This window comes from Aquarana catesbeiana, linkage group LG06, assembly GCF_042186555.1.
Source record: "Aquarana catesbeiana isolate 2022-GZ linkage group LG06, ASM4218655v1, whole genome shotgun sequence".
Classification (NCBI taxonomy): domain Eukaryota; kingdom Metazoa; phylum Chordata; class Amphibia; order Anura; family Ranidae; genus Aquarana; species Aquarana catesbeiana.
This window is the reverse complement of record NC_133329.1, coordinates 118,670,584-118,692,126: the sequence shown is the minus strand read 5'-3', so window position 1 is coordinate 118,692,126 and position 21,543 is coordinate 118,670,584. Positions and strand designations below refer to the sequence as shown.

Sequence of the window (21,543 nt, the reverse complement as noted above, 5' to 3'; positions counted from 1 at the left end):
GGGTTAAAACAGGTGGTGAGGAGAGAACATATCACCTCTTCAACAAATATCAAACAACTCTGAAAAGCAATCCACCGTGATCATATATTTCAAGGGTGCGGCAATAACAGCTGCAGGTATAAACTTAGCCTAATACTGCATAAAATGGTGTCCACATATCTTATACTATGTCGTAAAGCTGCACGATTCTGGCCAAAATAAGAATCACAATTTTTTTTGCTTAGAATAAAAAGATCACAATTCTCTCATGATTTTTGTGACGTAAAATCTTTCACATTATACAAAAAAAAAAAATAACTTTACTGGTTATTTTTTTTTTTAATTCATTAAAGTAATTTTTTTTTAAAATGCATTTGAAAGACCGCTGCGCAAATATAGTGTGACAAAAATATTTAAAAAAAACACCATTTTATTCTCTAGGGCGTCTACTAAAAAATATATATAATGTTTGGGGGTTCTAAGTAATTTTCTAGCAAAAAAAAAAAAAAAATGATTTTAACTTGAAACCAACAAATGTCAGAAAAAGATTTAGTGTTTAAGTGGTTAAAATTTTTTCACTTACAGTCTATTCCATTGACAAATTGTTACAATGTTTATACTAAGGGCCCTTTCACACTGGGGCGGTTTGTAGGCGCTATCTGCAAACCGACCCGAAAGTGCCGCTGCTTTGTATCCAGTGTGAAAGCCCCGAGGGCTTTCACACTGGAGCGGTGCATTGGCAGGATGGGAAAAAAAGTCCTGCCAGCAGCATCTTTGGAGCGGGGAAGGAGCAGTGTATTCACCGCTCCTGCCCATTGAAATCAATGGGACAGCACGGCTATACCGCCGGCAAAGCGCCTCTGCAGAGGCGCTTTGCGGTGGTTTTTAACCCTTTCTCGGCCACTAGCGGGGTGGTTTTAGAGGCGCTTTACCGCCGACGCCGCCCCTGCCCCAGTGTGAAAGGGGCCTTAAGTTCAACTGATAAAGAATGTTTTGATTCTTGGCAGACTGCCCAGTTTTTATCTTCCTTTCTTTTGATGGCTGTGGCTTCAGAAGAGCAGAGAGAATTCTTTGCATAGAAAGAATTGTGAAACACTTTAGTCAAGATCGCGATAACGATTCTTGACGATTAATTGTGCAGCTCTACTATGTCGCACTGAAATTCACCCATTGCTGGAAATGGAGGAGTACAGCGTTAGACTGCATAAATAAATACCTGAAATTAAAGTGGTTCTAAAGCTCCATTTTTTTTTTTTTTTAAATAAAAATAACAAAACAATGGTTTTGCACAGAGCAATCTTCTTCAGGGTTTCCCCGCTGGTGCTCCAAGCCCCTCTTCTTTGGGTGCCCCCAGGGAAAGCCGCTTTCCTTGGGGGCACCCATGCGTGCTCGCTCCGGAGTCTGGCTGCTGCGTCCATTGGCACAGACAGCAGGACGCAACACCAGATTTGATTGATAGCAGTGGGAGCCAATTGCTCCAGCTGCGATCGATCTCTCCAATGAAGAGAGATAAAACGTCAGGAGCCACTGCACTCATACACATCGCTGGATCTGATTGGGCTCAGGCAAGGAAAAGGGGGGGGGGGTCTGGGGGGCAGCTGCATCACAGACATAGGCGTGCACAGCCCATTGCATTAGGGTGTGCACCCCAAAGCTCAAACACATATGCATGTGTGTGCATGTGTATATATACGGAAGGTGTCAGTAGGGCAGTGGACGGAGTCAGTAGTTTTTATTTTTATTTTATTTATTATATTTTACAGTTTTATTATTTTTATTTTACTATTTTTTTAGAAGCCCTGTTAGGGGGCCTTGGTGAAATGTCAGGGGTCTAAATGGGGAATCTGCGCCACATGGGGTGATTAGGGTGTGCCCAGGCACACCTGGCACACCCTGTGCGCACGCCTATGATCACAGAAGATTTTTCACCTTAATGTTTAAAGGTGAAAAACCTTAAGGCTTTTAGAACCACTTTAAGGATTAAGGCACTTATTCTTTACATTTTCTAGCTTGGAGCACAAAAGGGTGCGGGAGAGAGGGAGGAAAGTGTAAAAGGTCTGCTACATAACTTCAAAATTAAGGCAGCCATGCCGTTGGCTGTGTTTACATTTCAATTAGGCTGATGTGAGCAAACCACAATCTCAAGAACACTGGTTAGCTAACAAAAAAATATCTGCCTTCACTAATTAGCAGCAATACTTTCATATATTTAGAAAGTACAAAACAAAAAGTTGGTAAGCTAAAAAGTAGAATACGAAAAGCTAAGTAAAGATAGATGCAATAATTAATAAAATAATTATATTTTTTTTTAAATGTGATTTTTTTTTTTTTGTTCACAAAAAAAATGAAAGTTCATTCATTGGTTGCCAACTTGCCCTATAGCACATATAAGCGTTTCCCTGTGCTGCGAATCACACACAGCCATCCGCTATTTTCAATAAGAAATACTGTTTACCATTTAAGTTATGGCAATAATGAACACAAATGACCACCTTCAAAATTAGATTTAGTGATGTAATTTAAAGAGGTAATCTGCTTAAACACTGTATTTTGTATAAAGCACTGGGACTTCTGATCATTGTACATGCACAGGCATGCTACCAGCTAAAATTGGCTGCCCTCATATTAACATACTTCACAGTTTCATCAGTTTGCCTATGATCCCATGTAGCACATAGTGAGACTGACTTCTAGGATATTGGGGAAGGGGAAAGGGAATATTGAGGATCCTCAGCTGCGATAATCTCTTAGCTTAGGTTAACACTATTACGAACTGGATGTGGATTTCTCCGCATCCAATTCGCAAGTCAGGAGATTGTGACCGGCTCTCTATGGAGCCTGTTCACACATCTCTGGGGCGGCTTGCATAGGTGTCCTGTGTGTCTTTTGCTCAGTTTCAGGGCCGAATTCGGGTAAAAATTCGGCCCAGATTCGTCCCTGAAAACGTAGAACAGGGACGTACCTGACCCCTGCTGTCAGCCGCTCTGCACAGGAGGTGTGAACCCAGCCTGAAAAAAAAAAAAAGTCAAAGCAAAGTTTTGCTTAATTAAAGTGGAGTTCCACCCAGAATTTTTTTTTTTTTTAAAAAAGGTAATCCGTTCTATTAAACAATTTTAAACACTATTAATCTATGTTATTAATGAAATCGCCGCTCAATTTCCGTTATTTATAGTACTTACTTTATTATTTCTTCTCTGCAGAGCGCTTCCACCTCTAGTTGTGGGCATGTGAAGCCCTCTAGCATTCTCTTCCTGGTTATGGTGATGCTGGATACCCAGCAAGCACCTGCCGTTCTCGCGCGTGCGCCGTTTACACAGGGCGCAGGGAAAGGATTATTATGTTGTTGCCATAACAACGGTCGGCGAAGGAGGAAGTGCCCACCTTGTTGTTGTCACTTCCGGTCTCTAAACAACACGATTCTAGTCTTTGGCGCTGCCCACTGACTCCTGGGAAAGATGACACACATCTCCCAGGAGCACAGGCACAAAGGGATATGACGTCAATCACCGCGGAAGTGGCAGAACAGAAGGGCATAGCAACAGTGGTTACTGAATGAGAAAAAAAAAAAAAAAAAAAAATTATTTTTTCCAAATGTTGTTGCTCAAGGAGAATGCTATAGATTTACGTAAAGTTGATTTTATGGGTGGAACTCCGCTTTAAACCTATCCCTTTACTAGTGGCAGACAGAAATGGTTTTAAAGGGAACCTTTCAGGATAGAGGTTATTTGCCTATATGACCTACATCCAGTACTGAAGGCAGCCACTGCTTAAGGCTACAGTCTCACCAGCGATTAAGGCTGGTGCGAATTGTAGTGGCAGTTCCTGATGTGGCTCTCAGCAACTAGGTTGGGCCGCCGGCGTCACTCACTATAACGTAAAGTCACTGGCGGCCGAAGCTATTCACTGGTGTCCGCACAGCCAGCGATTACTTAAGGCGATAACTGCTGGACACTTTGTGTGCCTCCAGCAGCGATCAATGCAGGTAATTGTTGACTGTGCAAAGAGCCACGAATAGCTGCGCCCGCTGGCGACCTGTCATAGTGAACAAGGCTGGCGGCCGCACCTAGCTGCTGAAAGCCACAGCAGGAACTGCCTCTACAATGCGCACCAGTCTTAATCGCCCGTGTGAATGTAGTCCAATTCTGGTTCCAGGAAAGAGCATATTTCTGCAGCATCATGCACAGTCATGTCTGCTCTGGAACTACCACCACTTCCAGCATGTGTTAAATGACAGCATATAGCACTGAATGGGAGCTTTAAATATAGCAAGGAATAGCGGTCTTGATCGATTCCCTTTAAAAGAGAAGGACACTTAAGGCTTGTTGCTAGAGTCAGTAAAGACTCCAAAGTGCCAAAAGTCATCCGATTTTGACTTATGCCACATAAGCCTTCTAGATGATTTGCCCCATTAAGGGTGACAGGGTCTCTTTAAAGCCCATCATCCCCCAACTGACCCTGTTGCACTCACCTCAGCTGCACTGCTGTCCCAATCCTATGTAAACCCTGTGCTGGGGGTTACAGAGGGTTGATGATGTTGACCCCTGTGTCATGTGACAGTGTTCAGACCGGGCGACTGGGTACTTAGACCTGAGCACTGAATCATGAAAGGAGGTCACATGCTCCCAATACCCAAAAGCGCCAGGTACAATGCAGCGGCTCTGATTGATCATCGAAGCAGCAAGGGAGCACAATGAACATATGTGAATATTAGCGAGTATAAACGGGCAGGGGGTGAAATTTAAAGAGACTGTCACCCATTCAGGGTTTACTGATTTACTCTCTAGCTGTAAAAAGTGAAAAGAGGTTATAACTACACTTATTGTTTAAGCTCATACAGATGTATTATACCTGTTACCATTGTGTTCCCAAAGATCAATAAGGATTCAAACACTAGAAAGAGCTACATAATTGTTTTCCTAGAGGACTATACAGTAAAGACAAAACCTGAAAATAACTGGACTACAAAATTTGGGCTTGCATGCTTGTTCAAAAACAGGAGAAAGAGCAGCAAAGATAGCTGTGCAAAGCATAGTAACCCAAAACTACCAATCAAATTATCGTTGATTAAAATCAGATTGGTTAAAACTGTGATTGCTGTAATTTAGTACACTTTGTACTCTATCTACCTTAAACTGGTCATATACAGCTGAAATATCAGCCAAATTCTACTGAATTATCTGAAATTTAAGCTGTGGGCGGCCCTGTTGGCACAATTCCTCACCCAGCTCCTTCGATTTTAAAATGGACTTTTGTCAAGACGGGATTAAATTGTCAGCTGAACAGTGACTGCATCTCCTGTTGGGGTATTCAGGTATTTGTGGGTGTCAGCCGTCTACATACAATAGCCAGTAGTAAAGAGAAGAGGAATACAGTGTTTTCTCTCATTCAGCCCACGGGGCTAAACAAGTCAACACGTTTATGGATAGCCTTACTCATTTTGCATCAATACTGCTCACACAATTCCAGTACTTTCCTAGTTTAAACAAGAAATGATATGTTGTAAAGAACTTTGTAAAATGTCAGCGCTATATAAATCCTGTATAATAATAATATACTCTAAAGTAACACTATACAGTAATACTAAAGTTATACACAAAAATGTACGTAGTGACATCATTTCACCTGCAGTCAGGTGCATGGTTAGTAACATATAAAATGTATAAATCATCTATTCAAATATCCAGCATCAGGATTAGCAGTAAAAAAACAATTGGCCTCAATCACTATGGATCATATGTTACCCATTTCCAAGAATCAAACTACATAAAAAAAAAACCACAAAAAGAGGTTCATTTGAGCCAATATCACAATTTGTTCTTTGTTATACTTTGCTGTATTTCTGCATACTGTTACCTGCCCCTTCATATAATGCAGATTGCAGTATTCAGCCTGCTTTGATCTACCAACTTCTCTGCTTATGCAGTAGAGATATCTCCATGATTAGCGCAGAGCCAGACTAATGTGACTGACACATGCTCCATTCATTTAATAGAACGCCGCCAACTTCAGAGTCCTGAAGGTAGCACCTAAGGCACAGCTATAACACAGTGCATTGCTGTGCTTTTTAAATGTGCAGTATTTTTTTTTTTAAGCAGTGGCATGGCTGTGGTAAGGCCTCACTGCTGCTTTATAGATCAGCCTTTTCAAAAGGAAGCCCATAATTAATAGCATGCTGGTCCACTAGGGAAGGCAAAATCTAGTTGACCAGTAGGCAATCCGTAAGTGCACCCTTCACCCAGGAGAAAATCACCATTTCATCAACAGAACAAACATCTTGCCTATCAGTTTATAAGGAAATGGCAACTTTGCAGAAAAAAAAAAACAAAAAAAAAAAAAAAAACATGCCTCTTTGCTTAGGAACGCTGCTAGTTCCTAATGCATTACCAGGCTATATTCTGTAAAAAATGTGATTGACCTGCAAAATGGTAGCTTCCTCTGAATGCCCTAGTCACTATTTTCTGTTGAAGTGATTGTAAAGTCTCGTTTTTTTTTTTTTAACTAAAAAAAAAAAAACATATGTTATACTTACCTGCTCTGTGTAATGGTTTTGTAGAGAGCAGCCCAGATCCTCCTATTCTCTGGTCCCTCTTCTGTGCTCCTGGCCCCTCCCTCCTGTTGAGTACCCCCACAGCAAGCAGCTTACTATGGGGGCACCCAAGCTGAGCCACAGCTCCCTGTGTCCATTCAGACACGTATCCAAGGCCTGGCCCCCACCCCCTTTCTCTCCTCATTGGCTGACTGACTTTGACTGACAGCAGTGGGAGCCAATGTTGCCATGCTGCAGTCACAGCCAATGAGGAGGGAAGTCCCGGCCACCCGAGTGTCTCGTGCAACATCGCTGGATCTAGAGGGAGCTCAGGTAAGTATTAGGGGGGCTGCTGCACACAGAAAGCTTTTTATCTTAATGCATAGAATGCATTAAGATAAAAAAACCTTCTGACTTTACAATCACTTTAAGTATTTAAAGTGGAACGTCACCTATTGTTATCCCCCTGCTCGTCTTTGTTGCCACCACCTTTTATTATTTGGTGTGTGTGTAGGGGTGTAGCAGGTTTCTGCTAGGTCCTAAAGACCTGAAGGTGACCTGCAGCAGATCCGTGCATGCGCTAGGCATTTTCATACTTCGACGGACATACCGCTCCAAGTTCTGTCAGCGAACCTTATGAAACTTTTGTTCTGGTTTGTGTATGAGTGGAAATACCGTGCATGTGCACAGATGTGCCACAGGTCTCTGTTATATCTGAAACACCCACAATACATCTGCACACATGCAAAATCTCACGCCACACATGCATCAAATTGTGGGGAATTCCATGAGGCAGTGGGGCTCCACATCATTCTGGCCTAGGCCAGAAAGCAGAAACTACTGTGGTGTAGGAGGGCAGAGGAAGGATCTAAGCTTAAGATGTTTTTTATGGGTGATGTTCCACTTTAAACATCTGACTATATTAATTGTAGATAATGTGATTTCTTTCTTTAATACACTTTGTTTTCCCGTTTACTTTAAGGGCCCATTCACACTTTGCTGTTCTTGTGCGTTGCGTTAATGCACACGTCCCGCATTATTGTGCATTGTGTTAAGGCAGCGCATTCATTTTGAATGAGTTGCTGACGCACCTGAAAGGCACAAGCACCAGTTTTTCTGACCTGGACCACCACAAACGCTAGTCATGGTGAGCTGCAATGCATGTACATTGGAGCTGCATTGCCTTGGTTCATTGAGGTGCATTTCTGCAACGCATTTCAATAGTGCGATTGAGCCTTAAGTGTAGCGATTGGCTTGTTTTATTTCTTCCTGGCGACATACCAAGCAGCACGATTCAGCGCGTTTTATAATTTCCTTGCAATTCCAGATTTTAATTACACTGCCACCTGCTGGTGAAACCTAGTGTTGTATTAACATGAGAAAAATACATTATATCACAAAAAAACATACTTCAGTTCTTGAGCAGTGTAAACAGTAGAATGTGAGCTCCCTTGTTGTTTATGGAAGGGTTATGCATGGAAAAAAAAAAAAAAAACTCCATGCTACTGCAGAGAAGTAAAAAATTGACACAGAGGGGTTTATTTACTAAAGGCAAATCCACTTTGCACTGCAAGTGCAGTTGGAAGTGCCCTTGGAAGTGCAGTCGCTGTAAATCTGAGGGGGAAATGCAAAGAAAATAAAAAACTGCATTTTTGCTTGTACATGATTTGATGATAAAATCAGCAGAGCTTCCCCTCATTTCAGATCTTCCCCTCAGATCTAAAGTGACTGCACTTCCAAGTGCACTTGTAGTGCAAAGTGGATTTGTCTTTAATAAATCAACCCCAGAATCTGCAGTTAGAGCAAAATTTTCCTTTAAAAATCTGCGCACATTAGGTTTTGCTATAGTTTGTTAGTAATGAACACAGTGTAGAAATCCCAAATTCAACATGTTGCAGGTTCTCGGCAAAAACAGTTAACATGGCAGACATTTTGAAAAAAAATACATAAGAGCTGTAACACCACTCATGGTGACCAATTAAAGTATATCTAAAGCCAAGACGTTTATTCTTTTTTTTTTTTGGATAAAAGTAGGGAATGGGTAAAACCCATGTCAGTTTTATTTTCTGCTGTCTATATCTTACTGGGAGATTTTCCATTACTTTTCCCTCATCGAGACACAACAGGAAATGGAGTAAACGTCACCCCCTTAGACACTGTCTCCATTGGAAGACTTCCATTGCATTTTTTTTTTTTTTTACCAGGGACAAATGTAAAAACTTTCAATTTCCTATCACTTTCTGTCATAGTGACAAAAAGAGAGTAAATTCCCCCAGAAGAGGCACAAGCAGAAGTGAAAACTTGATGGGGGCTTTCCAAGCTCTAAAAATGACATTACACTGGACTTTTAAGGTTCCTTATTGACATTTAAATATCATAGACTAAAATATACCAAAAAATTCTATATTAACAGACAATAATATCACATAAAAAATCTCTCTCTCTAAAATATAATATATATATATATATACATATACATATACATATACATATACACACACACACAGGGCTTTTTTCAGCGGGGGAACGCAGTTCCGGCACCTCCAGCACTGAATGTATGTAATAGCATGGGGTGTGGGGTGTCTATTGATGTTGGCTGCTGGGGGATCTATTGTCACTGGTGGGGATCTGATTTTGTGTGAGGGTCTATTGTTGCTGATGGGGAATCTGTTGTTGCTGGGGGGGTCTTATGTTGCTGGAAGGGATCTACTGTTGAGGGAGAGGTCTATTTTGACTGGCCGCTGGAGGATCTATTGATGCTGGCTGCTGGGAGATCTGTTGCTGCTGGGGGGGGGGGGGGGTCTAATGTTGCTTGGGTGGATTTTTTGTTACTGGGTGTGATATTTTGTTGTGGGTATTTCACTGTTGCTGCAGGGAATCTATTTTGTTGGGGTGGAGTCCATTGTTGCGTGGGGATCTATTGCTGGGATTCTATTGTTGCTGGCTGCAGGAGATCTATTTTACTGCTTTTTGTTTTATCATCAACATGTTCCATACAAATGATTTAGCACCACAAAATGATACTTGGTTCTGTATTCTCTAAAAGGGGCAGTACTGGTAGGTGGGTAGGGGGTGGAATCAAGAGACGGTGGTCAGAGGTGGGTAGGGGGCAGAGACAAGGGGTGACTCAGACGGGGGAGTTCCTGCACCTATTCTCCGAGAAAAAAAGCCCTGGATATAGATATAAATATCCAAAGTTCCAACCATTTATGCCATGAACCAGAAATTCTCTGATATATGCACACCTCCTGTACTCCTGATGAAGCAGATCTATGATCTGGGAAACCGCATTGAGAATTATCCTCAAACCACTGTAACAATTGGCATCAACTGAACAGGAACAGTTATCTTGATTAGGAGACACCTTAGTTTGCCGATTCAGTGAGTAGTTGAAAGTATTTATGGAGGAAGAAATAGGTTAGAATATTTGATGTATGTACAGTAGAAATAATTTATTTTATGTAATTTTGATATCAGTTAATAAAAAAATGTTTTGATATATTTTAGTCTATAATGTTGATTTGTCAAAAAGGCACCCAAGAAGCCCCATTCATACAAAATGTAATTTTTAGGCAATAATATGGTTTTGTTGGGGGGATGTGGTGTACAGGTTAATCCGTAGCCCAACCTATCTGTCATTAGAACTTCCAAACTGTATCCAAAAAAGAAAAAAAATGTTTTGGCTTTGAATATACTTTAACTAGAGAAAGGTACATCAATATTGTCATTGCCTTGTCCATTGTTAGCATGTCTAGTATTGAGTATTGCCTCAATGGACAAACAAGCTGCCTTCAAGAGTTTGCTGGCAACATATTTGGGGGTCAGTATATTTATGCATAGTTTGATCTCACACCAAAAAAGTAAATCATTCCATAAACAGCCTGACTAGGACAAAATCTCACTAAAAACTGACCAACGTGGCATTCTAGAACTTGAGTGCTGCAATGTCTCATCTGTTAGCCTTTCTCTGGATATGGGTCTAGTGAGTAAAGAAATGACGTTCCTCTGGAGACAGGGGTGGAGTGGCAAGGCCAGAAGATCCCACAAACAGACAATTCAGCTTTGGCTTTAATTCATTCCACACTTGAGTCATCTAAAATGAAACAGACAAATATTAGGCAGATTTATAGTCTGAATGTACATTAAATTAAAAACACTCAAAGTTACAGCGGTTTCTTTGCCAAGAAAGAGAAATCAATGTGCTTCTACATGATCTTTGGATGTGACTAAAATGATCAAGCTGAATAAGAATCATAAGCCATAGACCCAACTGATTTAGGGAGCTTATGATTGAATTCAACACTGGAAAGTCGATTGGCTGTGGCAGAATTTTGTCAAGTACTTCTGAATGATCGAACTATAGTACATGCATACGTCAGGGAACTGATCACAATATAGAGTGATTACATTTTTTTTTTTTTTTTTAAACAGATTGTTTTTAATAGATTGTAGTTTCGATCAATGCTGCATCGTTAGATATTTTAATTGATTATGAATTGCTTGTTTGCAATCGTTCATACTTAAATCAGAAATTGCTAGGTGTGTGGCCAGTTTTAGAAGAAAGGCATGTGAAAACAACACTTCTCTTTATCATGCACCCAGCAGAAAAGTCATGCAAACATACAAAGTCCCAAGCCAAGTATTCCCACTAATGGTCTCCTCTGACTGAGCAGCAAGGCCGCTGGAAATATTCCCACAAGATGTGAATAAGAAAACCATTCAACACCTTTCTTGCTCAGCCAAAGATAACAGTAGGGAGAAGTACTTGAGAAGGGAATTTCACAAGTGTTTGTTCCTGCTAAGTGAATTGACTTTCTCTCTAGGTCCTTGTGACCACTGTCACCAAGGCAGAAAGTGTTTAGAAATCCCAAATGTTATAGCTGTCACCAGGAAAAGAGGTGAGGGTAAATCTTCTAATGGGGACATCTTTTCCAATGACAACCCTCTAACAGGGGAATTTATCTCACTTTATAGAGATTTCCTCTTACTTAACATTGCATTTAGCATGATGCGGACAGAAAAACGTAGGCTACATGAGCACTGGTGAAAATCATTAGATTCTCGCTGGGGCTCTAAATGCTACCTGCATGCATAGCTCCCAACTGTCCCTGATTTCAAGGGACTGTCCCTCATTCCTCCTCATTTGTCCCTCATTTTGGTCTGATCTCTATAGATGTATATAAAATGCACTTTTTATCTATTAAAAAGTGTTTTCCAGCGCTAAACCTTTCATCCGATTTCTAAATTTCTGCATTTGTAAATTCCAAAAGGCAATATAAAGGAATAATAGTGGTAAAAAAAAAAAAAAAAAAAAAAAAAAAAAAAGCACTTGTGGGTTTAACCAACCTTGTTTTTTTTGTACAATTCTCCTTTAAGGGGCCGTGGCCAGGGGTGTGTCCTATCACTTTTACCGATAGGTGTCCCTCATTCCCATCTCAAAAAGTTGGGAGGTATGCCTGCACGCACTGTGTATGGACAGTGGCAGCTGTCAGATATGTACTCTGATCAATGGCTGGCACTGTTTGCATGTATATGTAGCCTCTGACTAATTTCGGACACAGATAGTGCGTGTCCAAGGTCGGTGCGGGTGCAGAGTTCTGGCTGCAACTAAATTTGCAGCCATTTAGCCATCTCTGAACGTAGCAAACTATGTGCCCCTGGCCTTCTGTGTGAATGTAGCCTAAAGCCTCGTACAAAATCAGATTTTCAGACATACGTTCGTCCGTTTTTTTGTTGCATGCTAGTCTCATGTTGAAAGTGAAGAGATTACTCAACATAAGAAAGTTCTCGTACAACAGAATACAACTTCAGAAGTGACGTAATGTATTGAATAGTTTTGTATGTGTTCTTTCGTTTCTGAGCATGCAAAGTCTTGCGCTTATGATTTTTTTCAGACGAAAACCGTACTAATTAAATGAAAATCGGACATTGAGTTCACGTATGACAAAAATGTTATAGTCTGCACATCCAGCTTTTTTTTGTACGAAAAACCGGAATCAGATGTAGAAAGCACCATTCTAACGATCCGAAAATCGGCAGATCGTTCGGACGAAATTTTACTTCTGATTTTCGTATTGTGTGTACGGGCCTCTACTCTATCAAGAAAAAACAAATCCCTACAAATTATTATTATTATTATACAGTATTTATATAGCGCCAACAGTTTACGTAGCGCTTTACAACTTGAGGGTAGACAGTACAAGTACAATACAATTTGATACAGTAGGAATCAGAGGGCCCTGCTACAAATACATTGTAATGGTTTTAACATGAATACAAAATGGATCAAAATGGTGCCTTTGGATATGTCTGGAGTTCAACTTTACCATCCTCCTGCAGAGGGGCATTTACATTTTGAGCAAGTTTCTACATGCCTGACAAGGTGTGTTCATATTTCTCAGACTCAGATTAATAAGCACAGCGAGTTTAAATAGCCTAATGCTATAAGTGAAAACCAATTGCACATAAGGTTGACTGCACTAGAAAAATAACTTTCCTACATGTCCTATATGCCCTAAGATGATGTAACCAAAAACTAGCCAACAAACCTCCTTGTGTCCCTGGATTTGTGAATTGACGAAAGCCCCGAGTATGTGGGAGGTGAGGGGCAGATAGATGTGGATGAGCTGGGTTTCCTGATGCAGACAGAAGAGGGAAAAGTAATTCCTCAGTTCCATGACCATAATGGCATTCTCTTGCTGGAATAAGAAACAGAGTCCTATGAATTCCACTGAAAAGGTAACAGGACACGTGTAGAAAATGAAAGAAAGATGTAGAACAACTATAAAAATGAAAAACACATATGTTTTGAACATAAAGATGCATAGACAGGACAATGCATATAATAACAGAAAGTTGAAATATATTGAACTTGTTGCACTTGAGTAAACAGAATTTTGAAAATAAGAAAAAGTAGGTAGTCTGACTCAAATGCTTTGAATCAATGACCCAAACCAAACATATAGATAAGGACTTCCAACTTTTCTTCTGCATATAGAGTAGGAAACGGTTAGAACCTCTGTCAGTTTTTTTTTTCTTCTGCGGTCTCTTTTCTCACTAGGCAGATTTCTCCTCTCTCCCTATCCCAGCGACATGGTAGATATAGTTATGGAAATTATAGGGATGAGCAGTGGCGGCTGGTGAGTTCCTCTTTGGGGGGGGGGGGGGGCACAACAAATGCCACCCCCCCCCCCAGCGGCATGGCACGGCACTGAAACAGCCCCCCCTGCCCATCGACGGTTCGTCACTTACCCACACACAGCCCCGTGTGGTGGGGCTGTGGTGTCCTCTCCTGGAGTGCGGGCAGCGGCTCCGGTGTCCGTTCCTCCAGCTTCCTCCGCCGTGTCCGCTCTTCCGCCAAAGCGCTAGGCATCCAATAGGATCGCCTGATGCTTTGGCCAATCGGGAAACAGGTCTCACAGACCTGCCTCTTGATTAGTGGTGAGGAACTTTAGTGCGATAATAATGAAAATTCGTTCGCTATGGTCACACAACTGAATGGCCTCGGAGCGCAATGCTCTGCGCTCCGAGGCCACCCTTTTTTGAAGCCTATTAGAGCCTCCGGCTCTAATCAGGTGCTTCAAAAAAACACCCACCCCGCATTGGAATCCATGGCCTGGCGCAACCAATATGTAGATCAGGGGGCCGGACGCATGGATAGGGGAGGCGGCACCCGTGCGCCCTTTATTGATGGGACGCCACTGGGGATGAGAACAGAAAGACTGGGTTCGGGATCCCTCCAGTATGCTGGATGAAACTGGTTTTTATTAGGCTAATGTGGAAAATAACAAAGTAGCTTTCTATTTGAGCTTGCCTCCACAATGCGAGACTCCAGTTGTTCCACAGACTCGGCTTCCTTATTCTGTACAGTAGCACTCATCATCTGCTTCTTCATCAGACTGTACTTGTGCAAAGCTTTCTGGTGCTTGTGTAATACTCCTTTCTCATGTCTTTCACACAGATCCTGCAAGAGATAATCACACCTCATAACACAGGGGCTTAATGGTTAGCACTTCTGCCTTGCAGTCCTCGGTTTGCACCTGGACCAAGATATTATTTGCATGTTCTCCCTATGCTTGCATTGGTTTCCTCCAGGTACTCAGTTTTCCTCCCATACTATAAAAACATGCTGGTAGAATATATAGAACCGGTCTAAAATTTGCTCTACTATGTCTATGTACAATATGAATGCAGGGTAGGGACCTTAAATTGTAAGCTCCTTGAGGGCAAGGACTGATGTGAATCTACAGCAGCCTTTTTCAACCAGGGTGTCTTTAAAGTTTCTTCAGTGGTGCCTAAAATTGCCCAAAAATTGTATACAAGCCAGCGGGTGGATGAAGCCTGCCTTTTAGTTACACAAAGCCACAGGTTCTCATTGTGCACCATTACAAAATTCTAGCTGCTGGCATCCTAATGACCAATGGCATCATTGGTTGATAGGGAGGATGTCAGCCGCCTGCATACCATCCTTGTTGGACCCTCCCCCGCCTCTCTCCATCAGCGTTGGAGTCACATTAGCTGAATGATGGAGAAAAACTGAGGGAGATGAGAAACATACTGATCCCTCCTGTATTGATTTGAATTGTAACTGTACTGTCTGCCCCCATGTTGTAAAGCGCTGTGCAAACTGTTGGTGCTATATAAATCCTGTATAATAATAATCATAATACTAATAATAATAGTCGGTACCAGTGTGCAAACATGTATTTGCTTTGGAAGAATAATTGAGCCCTTTTTAAAGGGTGCCTTTACTGAAAAGAGGTTGAGAAATGCTGATCTACAGTATGTAAAGTGCTGTATATATTAGTTGTGGCTATATAAATGCCTTAAAAAGAAAAGATCTACACCAGTTTACAATGTGTATAGTAGGGATCGACCAATTATCGTTAAGGCTAAATATTGCAGGCCGATATCAGCATTTTCTGAAAAATCGATATCGGTCGCAAACTAGACCGATATAACCTGCATGCATCACCCCTGTACCGTTCTTTAGAGTGGACGATCGGCTTTATTGTAATAACAACCGATGCGGCTCAGCAGCCACTCGGCTGTTATTACAAGCAGCGGAGGGGACATCCCCCCCCCCCCGCCACTCACCCGGGCTCTCCCATTCCACCGGGAGGCCCGAGCAACTTCCCGGATTACTAGCCTCTTAAAGGCGCCAGTTTTAAAAAAAGATAAAGAATTGATAGATGCTTATCTTGACATTTTGAATATTTTCAAGTGCGATCCCTCCATAAAGAGTACCTGTCACTGCCTATTATTGTCACAAGGGAGGTTTACATTCCTGGTGACAGCAAAAAAGGGTAAACATTTTCTTTTAAATGCACAGAATATCAACAGACAATACTGGCTATTGGCCTGAGAGGTATGCCAAAATATTAGTATCGTATCGGCACCGAAAAAATTATATTGGTCGATCCCTAGTGTATAGTGTTGCAGCTAGCACAATACTTTGACACCAGATATTTTAAAATTAGTAACCCTTCAAAGTGCAGTGCATACAAAAAAGGAAAAAGAAAATTCTAACCAACATGTGCAAAGCCAGATATTACATGGTCAAGGTACATCTGGATATACCCAGTATGTTGTAACACAGTGAACAACGATCAATGTGCACTATACATGTGTGCTTCTAAACACAACATACATCAAACAATGATTCATTAATTGTACAAATGCTCATAAGCACATTATTATTATTACTAAGCAATAAAAAAAAAAAAAAAAAAAAATAAAAGTCCATGTGAAAAACGAATGTGAAGAAATCCCAGTTTATCCGATTATGTGAAATATGGATCCAGATAATGGTACGTGGGACCCCACAGGTGCGCACCACCCTTATGTGAGGAGGAGGCTTACTGAAAGGGTATGACCCTCAAATTATAAAGTGATCATAAACCGCTGTGTAAGATGCCTTTTCGATCCAACCCCATCCAAGTGTATCCACACGTCACAACAGGTATCTGAATATTATGTGTTGTGACGTGTAGCTACATTTGGATGCGGTTGGACCCAAAAGTTATGGAATAAAATTAATTACGGAGTAGGTTGGCTTCTCTGGACACACTAAAAATCTCCCATCATCCAGATTTTACTAGATTCACCCTGAAACATCGACCCCCCCTCTCGTTCCCCATGTTCATGAAATTTGGAATCACAGCAGTTATCATAAAAAGACATATTTCATGAATGTTTTTGTATGCGATTTACTTCCCTTGTAACCAACAGCAAGAAAGAGGGGTGCAGGAAGTGGGGAACCATCCACGTTACTATACAGAACGTGAACTAGAAAGCCACTTGTAATATATACCTTATATGACTGCAGGAGATCCAGGAAAAGGTTCAGCTTCTCCACCACATCAATTTCTTCAAGTTTGCCCTAAAAACAAATCAGGCAATATGACCAAAGACAGTCTGTCAGCAGTAGTAGTAATTTTGACATCAAATTTCAATTTAGTTTTTGTCACAGTCTTTTGGCTAAAATGCCATTTTATTTTTAGTTGTATTTTAGTCGACTAACATCTTCAGTACATTTTAGTCAACTAAAATCTAGTTAAACTGTAATGCATTATTTTAGGCATTTCTTTAGAATTTACAAACTCATTATATACTCCTGGAATAAAAAATCCAGCATGTTGTTATGGTATTAAAGTTTGAACAAACTACAGACATAGATTTAGCCTTTATATAAAGCTGAAGTTCACGTGGGTAAACAACGTCCCTCTCTCACATTTTCCTTACGTTTTCGTTTAGTGACGAAAATTGGAATCGATTTTAATCACAGTTTTCGCTAACTGATTTTTGTTGAGTTTTCATCACTGAAAACATGCCACTGACGATAATGATGAAAATATTTTCGTCAACAAAATTAACACCACCCATCAGTACAGTAAATATGGGAGCTACCACTATTGACATGTTTTTGAATAGACAAAACACCAGGGCTGCCACCCCGATCCTTGCTTTCCCACTTAGCAAGTCATACTCCCTGGAAGCAGCATACAGCCAGTAAAGTGTTGGGAGATCTGAACTACTTACTTGTTCCAGGTCAGTGACTTACTAAATAGTAAAGACAAGATAATTAAACAATTCTGCAGCTTGCAACTTTACTGAACTCCAGGCAAAAACTACATAACACACATAAAATACTGTATATACTGTATATGTGGTGGTCGTTTCACCTGCGAGAAGATTTGTATTTTTGTCCATCCAGTTCTAGGATTTACAAGGCTCTGTCAAACAGCACAGTCCTGTCTGGCAGGGCAGGAGACCTGATTTTCTCTGCTGTAGCTAAGTAACCATTTTATTTTGTTCTGCATGGGCAAACAAAAGGGACACTCTAAAAGCAGGGTGAACACTGACCATAGATTTTTTTAAATTATATATTATAATATATATATATATATATATATATATATATATATATATATATATATATTTTTTTTTTTTAAATACTTATTATATATGCAACAGAAATGAAGAGGAATTCTAATCCGAATGTGAACCCAGCAGAGGCATTCTGATTAATGAGACTGCGATTATTGTTAATGGTTGTTTAGATTAAACAGTATTATAAGTTATAGTTTTGGTCTTTTTCTCCCAGTGGAGGAAAAGACTCACCCAAGCTCTACTGCTATATGAAAGTTGATGAGCGGAGTTGGTGCACTGACTGTGTAGTTCACTGCGAGTCCATAATTATTTCTCCCAGTGGTCCAAAAATAAATTGATTATTAACTGGGCTAAAAACTTGACCGCAGTGTTCTAGCGCCAGGAAGAATGCTCCTTCAGTCTCGGCTGCACTTTGACCATTTTTTCTACAACGCCAACAACTTATTTGGCAGAAAGTTCTTTTTAAGAATTCTTACACAGAAATCCAAGTAGAAAAATATTTTCCTAAGCATTCCAAACTCCTTACGACATCTGGCCTTCAAGTCCATAACTTTCAACATTTCAAGACTGTCCAGTGCTGTGCGCGACATGTGGCATGTATTTAAATAGCAAAAATCACTGTGATCTGTTTAAAGTTTGCAGAAAGAGAAATGTACACATGGGAGGGCAATATACAAAACACAAAGGGGTCCCCAGCAGACTTTCCAGCTAGTCAGCAACAAAAAAAAAATACTAACTAATCAGTTTCAACTACTACAAAGTTAAAAAAAAATTGTTACATGCCTTTGCAAAAACCTTTCCCTTTTTTGATAATTACATAGTTGGTAATGTTGAATAAAGACAACAGTCCATCCAGTTCAATTTGTGTGGGTGTGTAGAAAAATGATTTCCCATACCCCCCCTAATTTGTTTTCGTTAAGATGCATGTCCAAGAGTCTTTTAAAACTATCCACATTTCCTGCCTACACCACCGATTGTGGAAGAGAGTTCCACATCCTAATTGCTCTGACAGTGAAATAACCCCCTGCATAGCGTGAGGTTAAACCGCTTCTTTTCCAATCTCATCGTCTGACCCCATGTCTTCTTACACTCCCTGGTACTGAAAAGTTTCCTACTTATGCTGGGATCACCATTGAGATATTTGTAAATCGCAATCATATCTCCTCAAGTGTCTCTTCTCCAGGAAGAATAAAATGAATGCTTGTAGTCGTTCCTCATAATTGAGGTCCTCCAGTCCCCATATTAATTTAGTTGCCCGTCTCTGTACTCTCTTCAGCTTCATCACATCCTTTCAGAGGATTGGTGACCAGAACTGGATGGAATACTCCAGATGTGGCCAAACCAGAGTTTTACAAAGTGGCAGAATAATCGTTTTCTGGGAGTAAATTCCCTTTTTAATGCATGCTAATATTCTGCGGGCTTTGGTAGCCACAGATGTCTTCTACTAGGACCCCTAGATCCTTCTCCATCCTGGAAGCCCCCAGAGCTTCTCCCCCTAAAGAGTAGCTTGCATTTATATTTTTACCCCCCCCCCAAGTGCATTAACTTACATTTTTCAATGTTAAACTTCATTTGCCATGCAGTAGCCCACTCCATTAATTTATTCAGGTCCTCGTGTAAAGTTTCTATATCCTGCTGTGTCGTTATTGCCCTGCATATTTTTGGGTCGTCAGCAAACACTGTGATCAAGCTATTTATCCCATCTTCTATATCATTTATAAATAAATTAAACAGAATTGGTCCCAGGACAGAGCCCTGGGGTACCCTACTAACCACTCCATATTCCATATTTAATCACAACCCTTTGGACACGCCCCAATAGCCAGTTTTCTATCCAGGTACATACCCTATGGTCAGTCTTGGTCAGTATACCCATCTTTTTCCTGTGTGAAGACTGAGGAGGAGAAAGCATTTAGCACAGCTGCCTTCTCCTTGTATCATCTGTAACCACTTTCTCTTCCTCATCCTTTATGGGGCCTATGTGTTTTGTCCTCGCCTTTTTACTGTTATTATATTTTAAAAACTTCTTGGGATTATTTTTACTCTACTCAGCTATGGGTCTCTCAGTATTTTGCCACTAGCAATAATTACATGAAAATTCCAACAGGCTGGTTGTACCCAAGTTGGTCGATCGATCATCTTGGGTACAAATCAGCCTGCCCATACATGGTTTGAATCTCAGGCGGTCCCTGCTGAACTGGCCGAGATTCCAACCGTCTATGGCCAGCTTTAACCTACAGTTTTATAGCTGTATATCTTGTGTGAGAGGCAATGGTGCTTTTGACTGCTAGTCTCACAAACTTTAACGTGAGATTTGATGAGAACTCTACTCTGTGCTGCTTACTCTTCTCCTTGCTAGAGGAAAGCACAGGGCATTGTTAACTGTGCTTTTTAATTATTGTAGAAGGATGGACATTCAAGTATTTACATATTTTTAGACAACAAATGAGCTTTAACATAACACCTGATGGTACTGCAATGTAATTAATCCTCAAAGTTTATCTAAGTACTACTGAAATTGAAGCTCAGCCATTGCTTCCTCTGGCAGCAGGCACTTGGCAACAGGACTGCCTTTCAATGTCAACAATAGTAGGTGATCTAAGGTGTTCAGAAAACAGAATAGCACCAAAACTTCACTGTCTTTTGTGACCTTTAAGAATTTCTTGACAGTACCTTTAAAATGATTATAAAGGCATCATTTTTTTTTTTTTTTTTAAATAACAAACGTTACATTTACCTGCTCTGTGCATTTATTTTCATTCAGCCTGAAGACCGTAAAAGGATTGTTTAATGAATCTTCTCCTGAGGCTGCTGTATTCTGACAGCTATCGCCTGTAGCTGGCAGAATACAATGGACAATGTCAAAACAGTGACTACACCTGATTGGCTGCAGTCATCATACAGCCAAGAATAATCTGCCGGTCTCCATTAATTTTCTGTTTGATCAGGGTATGGCCAGCTTAAAACTATGTGTCAGTTCCCCAAATTGTTCAATTTTGGAAGCTTTGCACAGCAGTGCAGCATTGATGACAGAACTGCAGAAAACCCTGAATAATAAAATGCATATATCATATAAATCTATAGCCACATACCTGCTGTGCTGCTTTATCAGCAAGCAAAGAAAATTCAACAGATAGTCCTTTCAGTGCTTGTTTTAGTGCCCCCCAGGAGCTGTGTGTTGGGGCAACCCAGGAGGGTAGTGGGGTTGTATCAGAGCCCAAGGCACTAGAGGTAGAGAAGAGGCACAGTGCATCATGAATAACAAACACAATACTTGGCTTAAATAGCATAATATCAGTTTAAAGGGATAATTCTACCTAAAAACTATTATGGTTTTGCAGTAAATGCTATAGTGTTAAACTAATTGACAGTGCTTAAAGTGGATGTAAACCCCATTCATGAAATGTAACCTGGGCACATATATCTGTGGTGTTTACGTATCTCTCTACCAAGTCCTAAGTCCCGTGTCTTTCTGCTGCTCTGTTCCTCTGTTTTCAGCATGATAACTTCTGACAAGCTCTCTGACACACGAGATAAAGACAGCTTTAAATTTGTGTCAGGGAGGGAGCTTAGAGATAGATAAGCAGAGAGCTTTGCCGCATTGGCCCTTCAATGCGGAAAAGTCAGCCTGTACCTTTAGCAGAGAA

General features: G+C 40.7%; 1 protein-coding gene across 2 annotated transcripts in view; it reads right to left on the bottom strand.

Annotated features, from left to right (window-relative positions):
• Window positions 1–8,981: 8,981 nt before the first annotated feature.
• SNX8 (sorting nexin 8) overlaps window positions 8,982–21,543 on the bottom strand; it is a 56,407-nt gene continuing 43,845 nt past the window's right edge. For both annotated transcript variants that reach the window (XM_073636721.1, XM_073636722.1), the window contains exons 7-11: window positions 20,989–21,121; window positions 16,818–16,886; window positions 14,319–14,468; window positions 13,054–13,203; window positions 8,982–10,598 (exon numbers count right to left, since the gene is read on the bottom strand). In XM_073636721.1, the coding sequence (XP_073492822.1) occupies window positions 10,485–10,598; window positions 13,054–13,203; window positions 14,319–14,468; window positions 16,818–16,886; window positions 20,989–21,121 (616 nt within the window). In that variant the 3' untranslated portion in view covers window positions 8,982–10,484. The remainder of the gene's footprint in view (window positions 10,599–13,053; window positions 13,204–14,318; window positions 14,469–16,817; window positions 16,887–20,988; window positions 21,122–21,543) is intronic.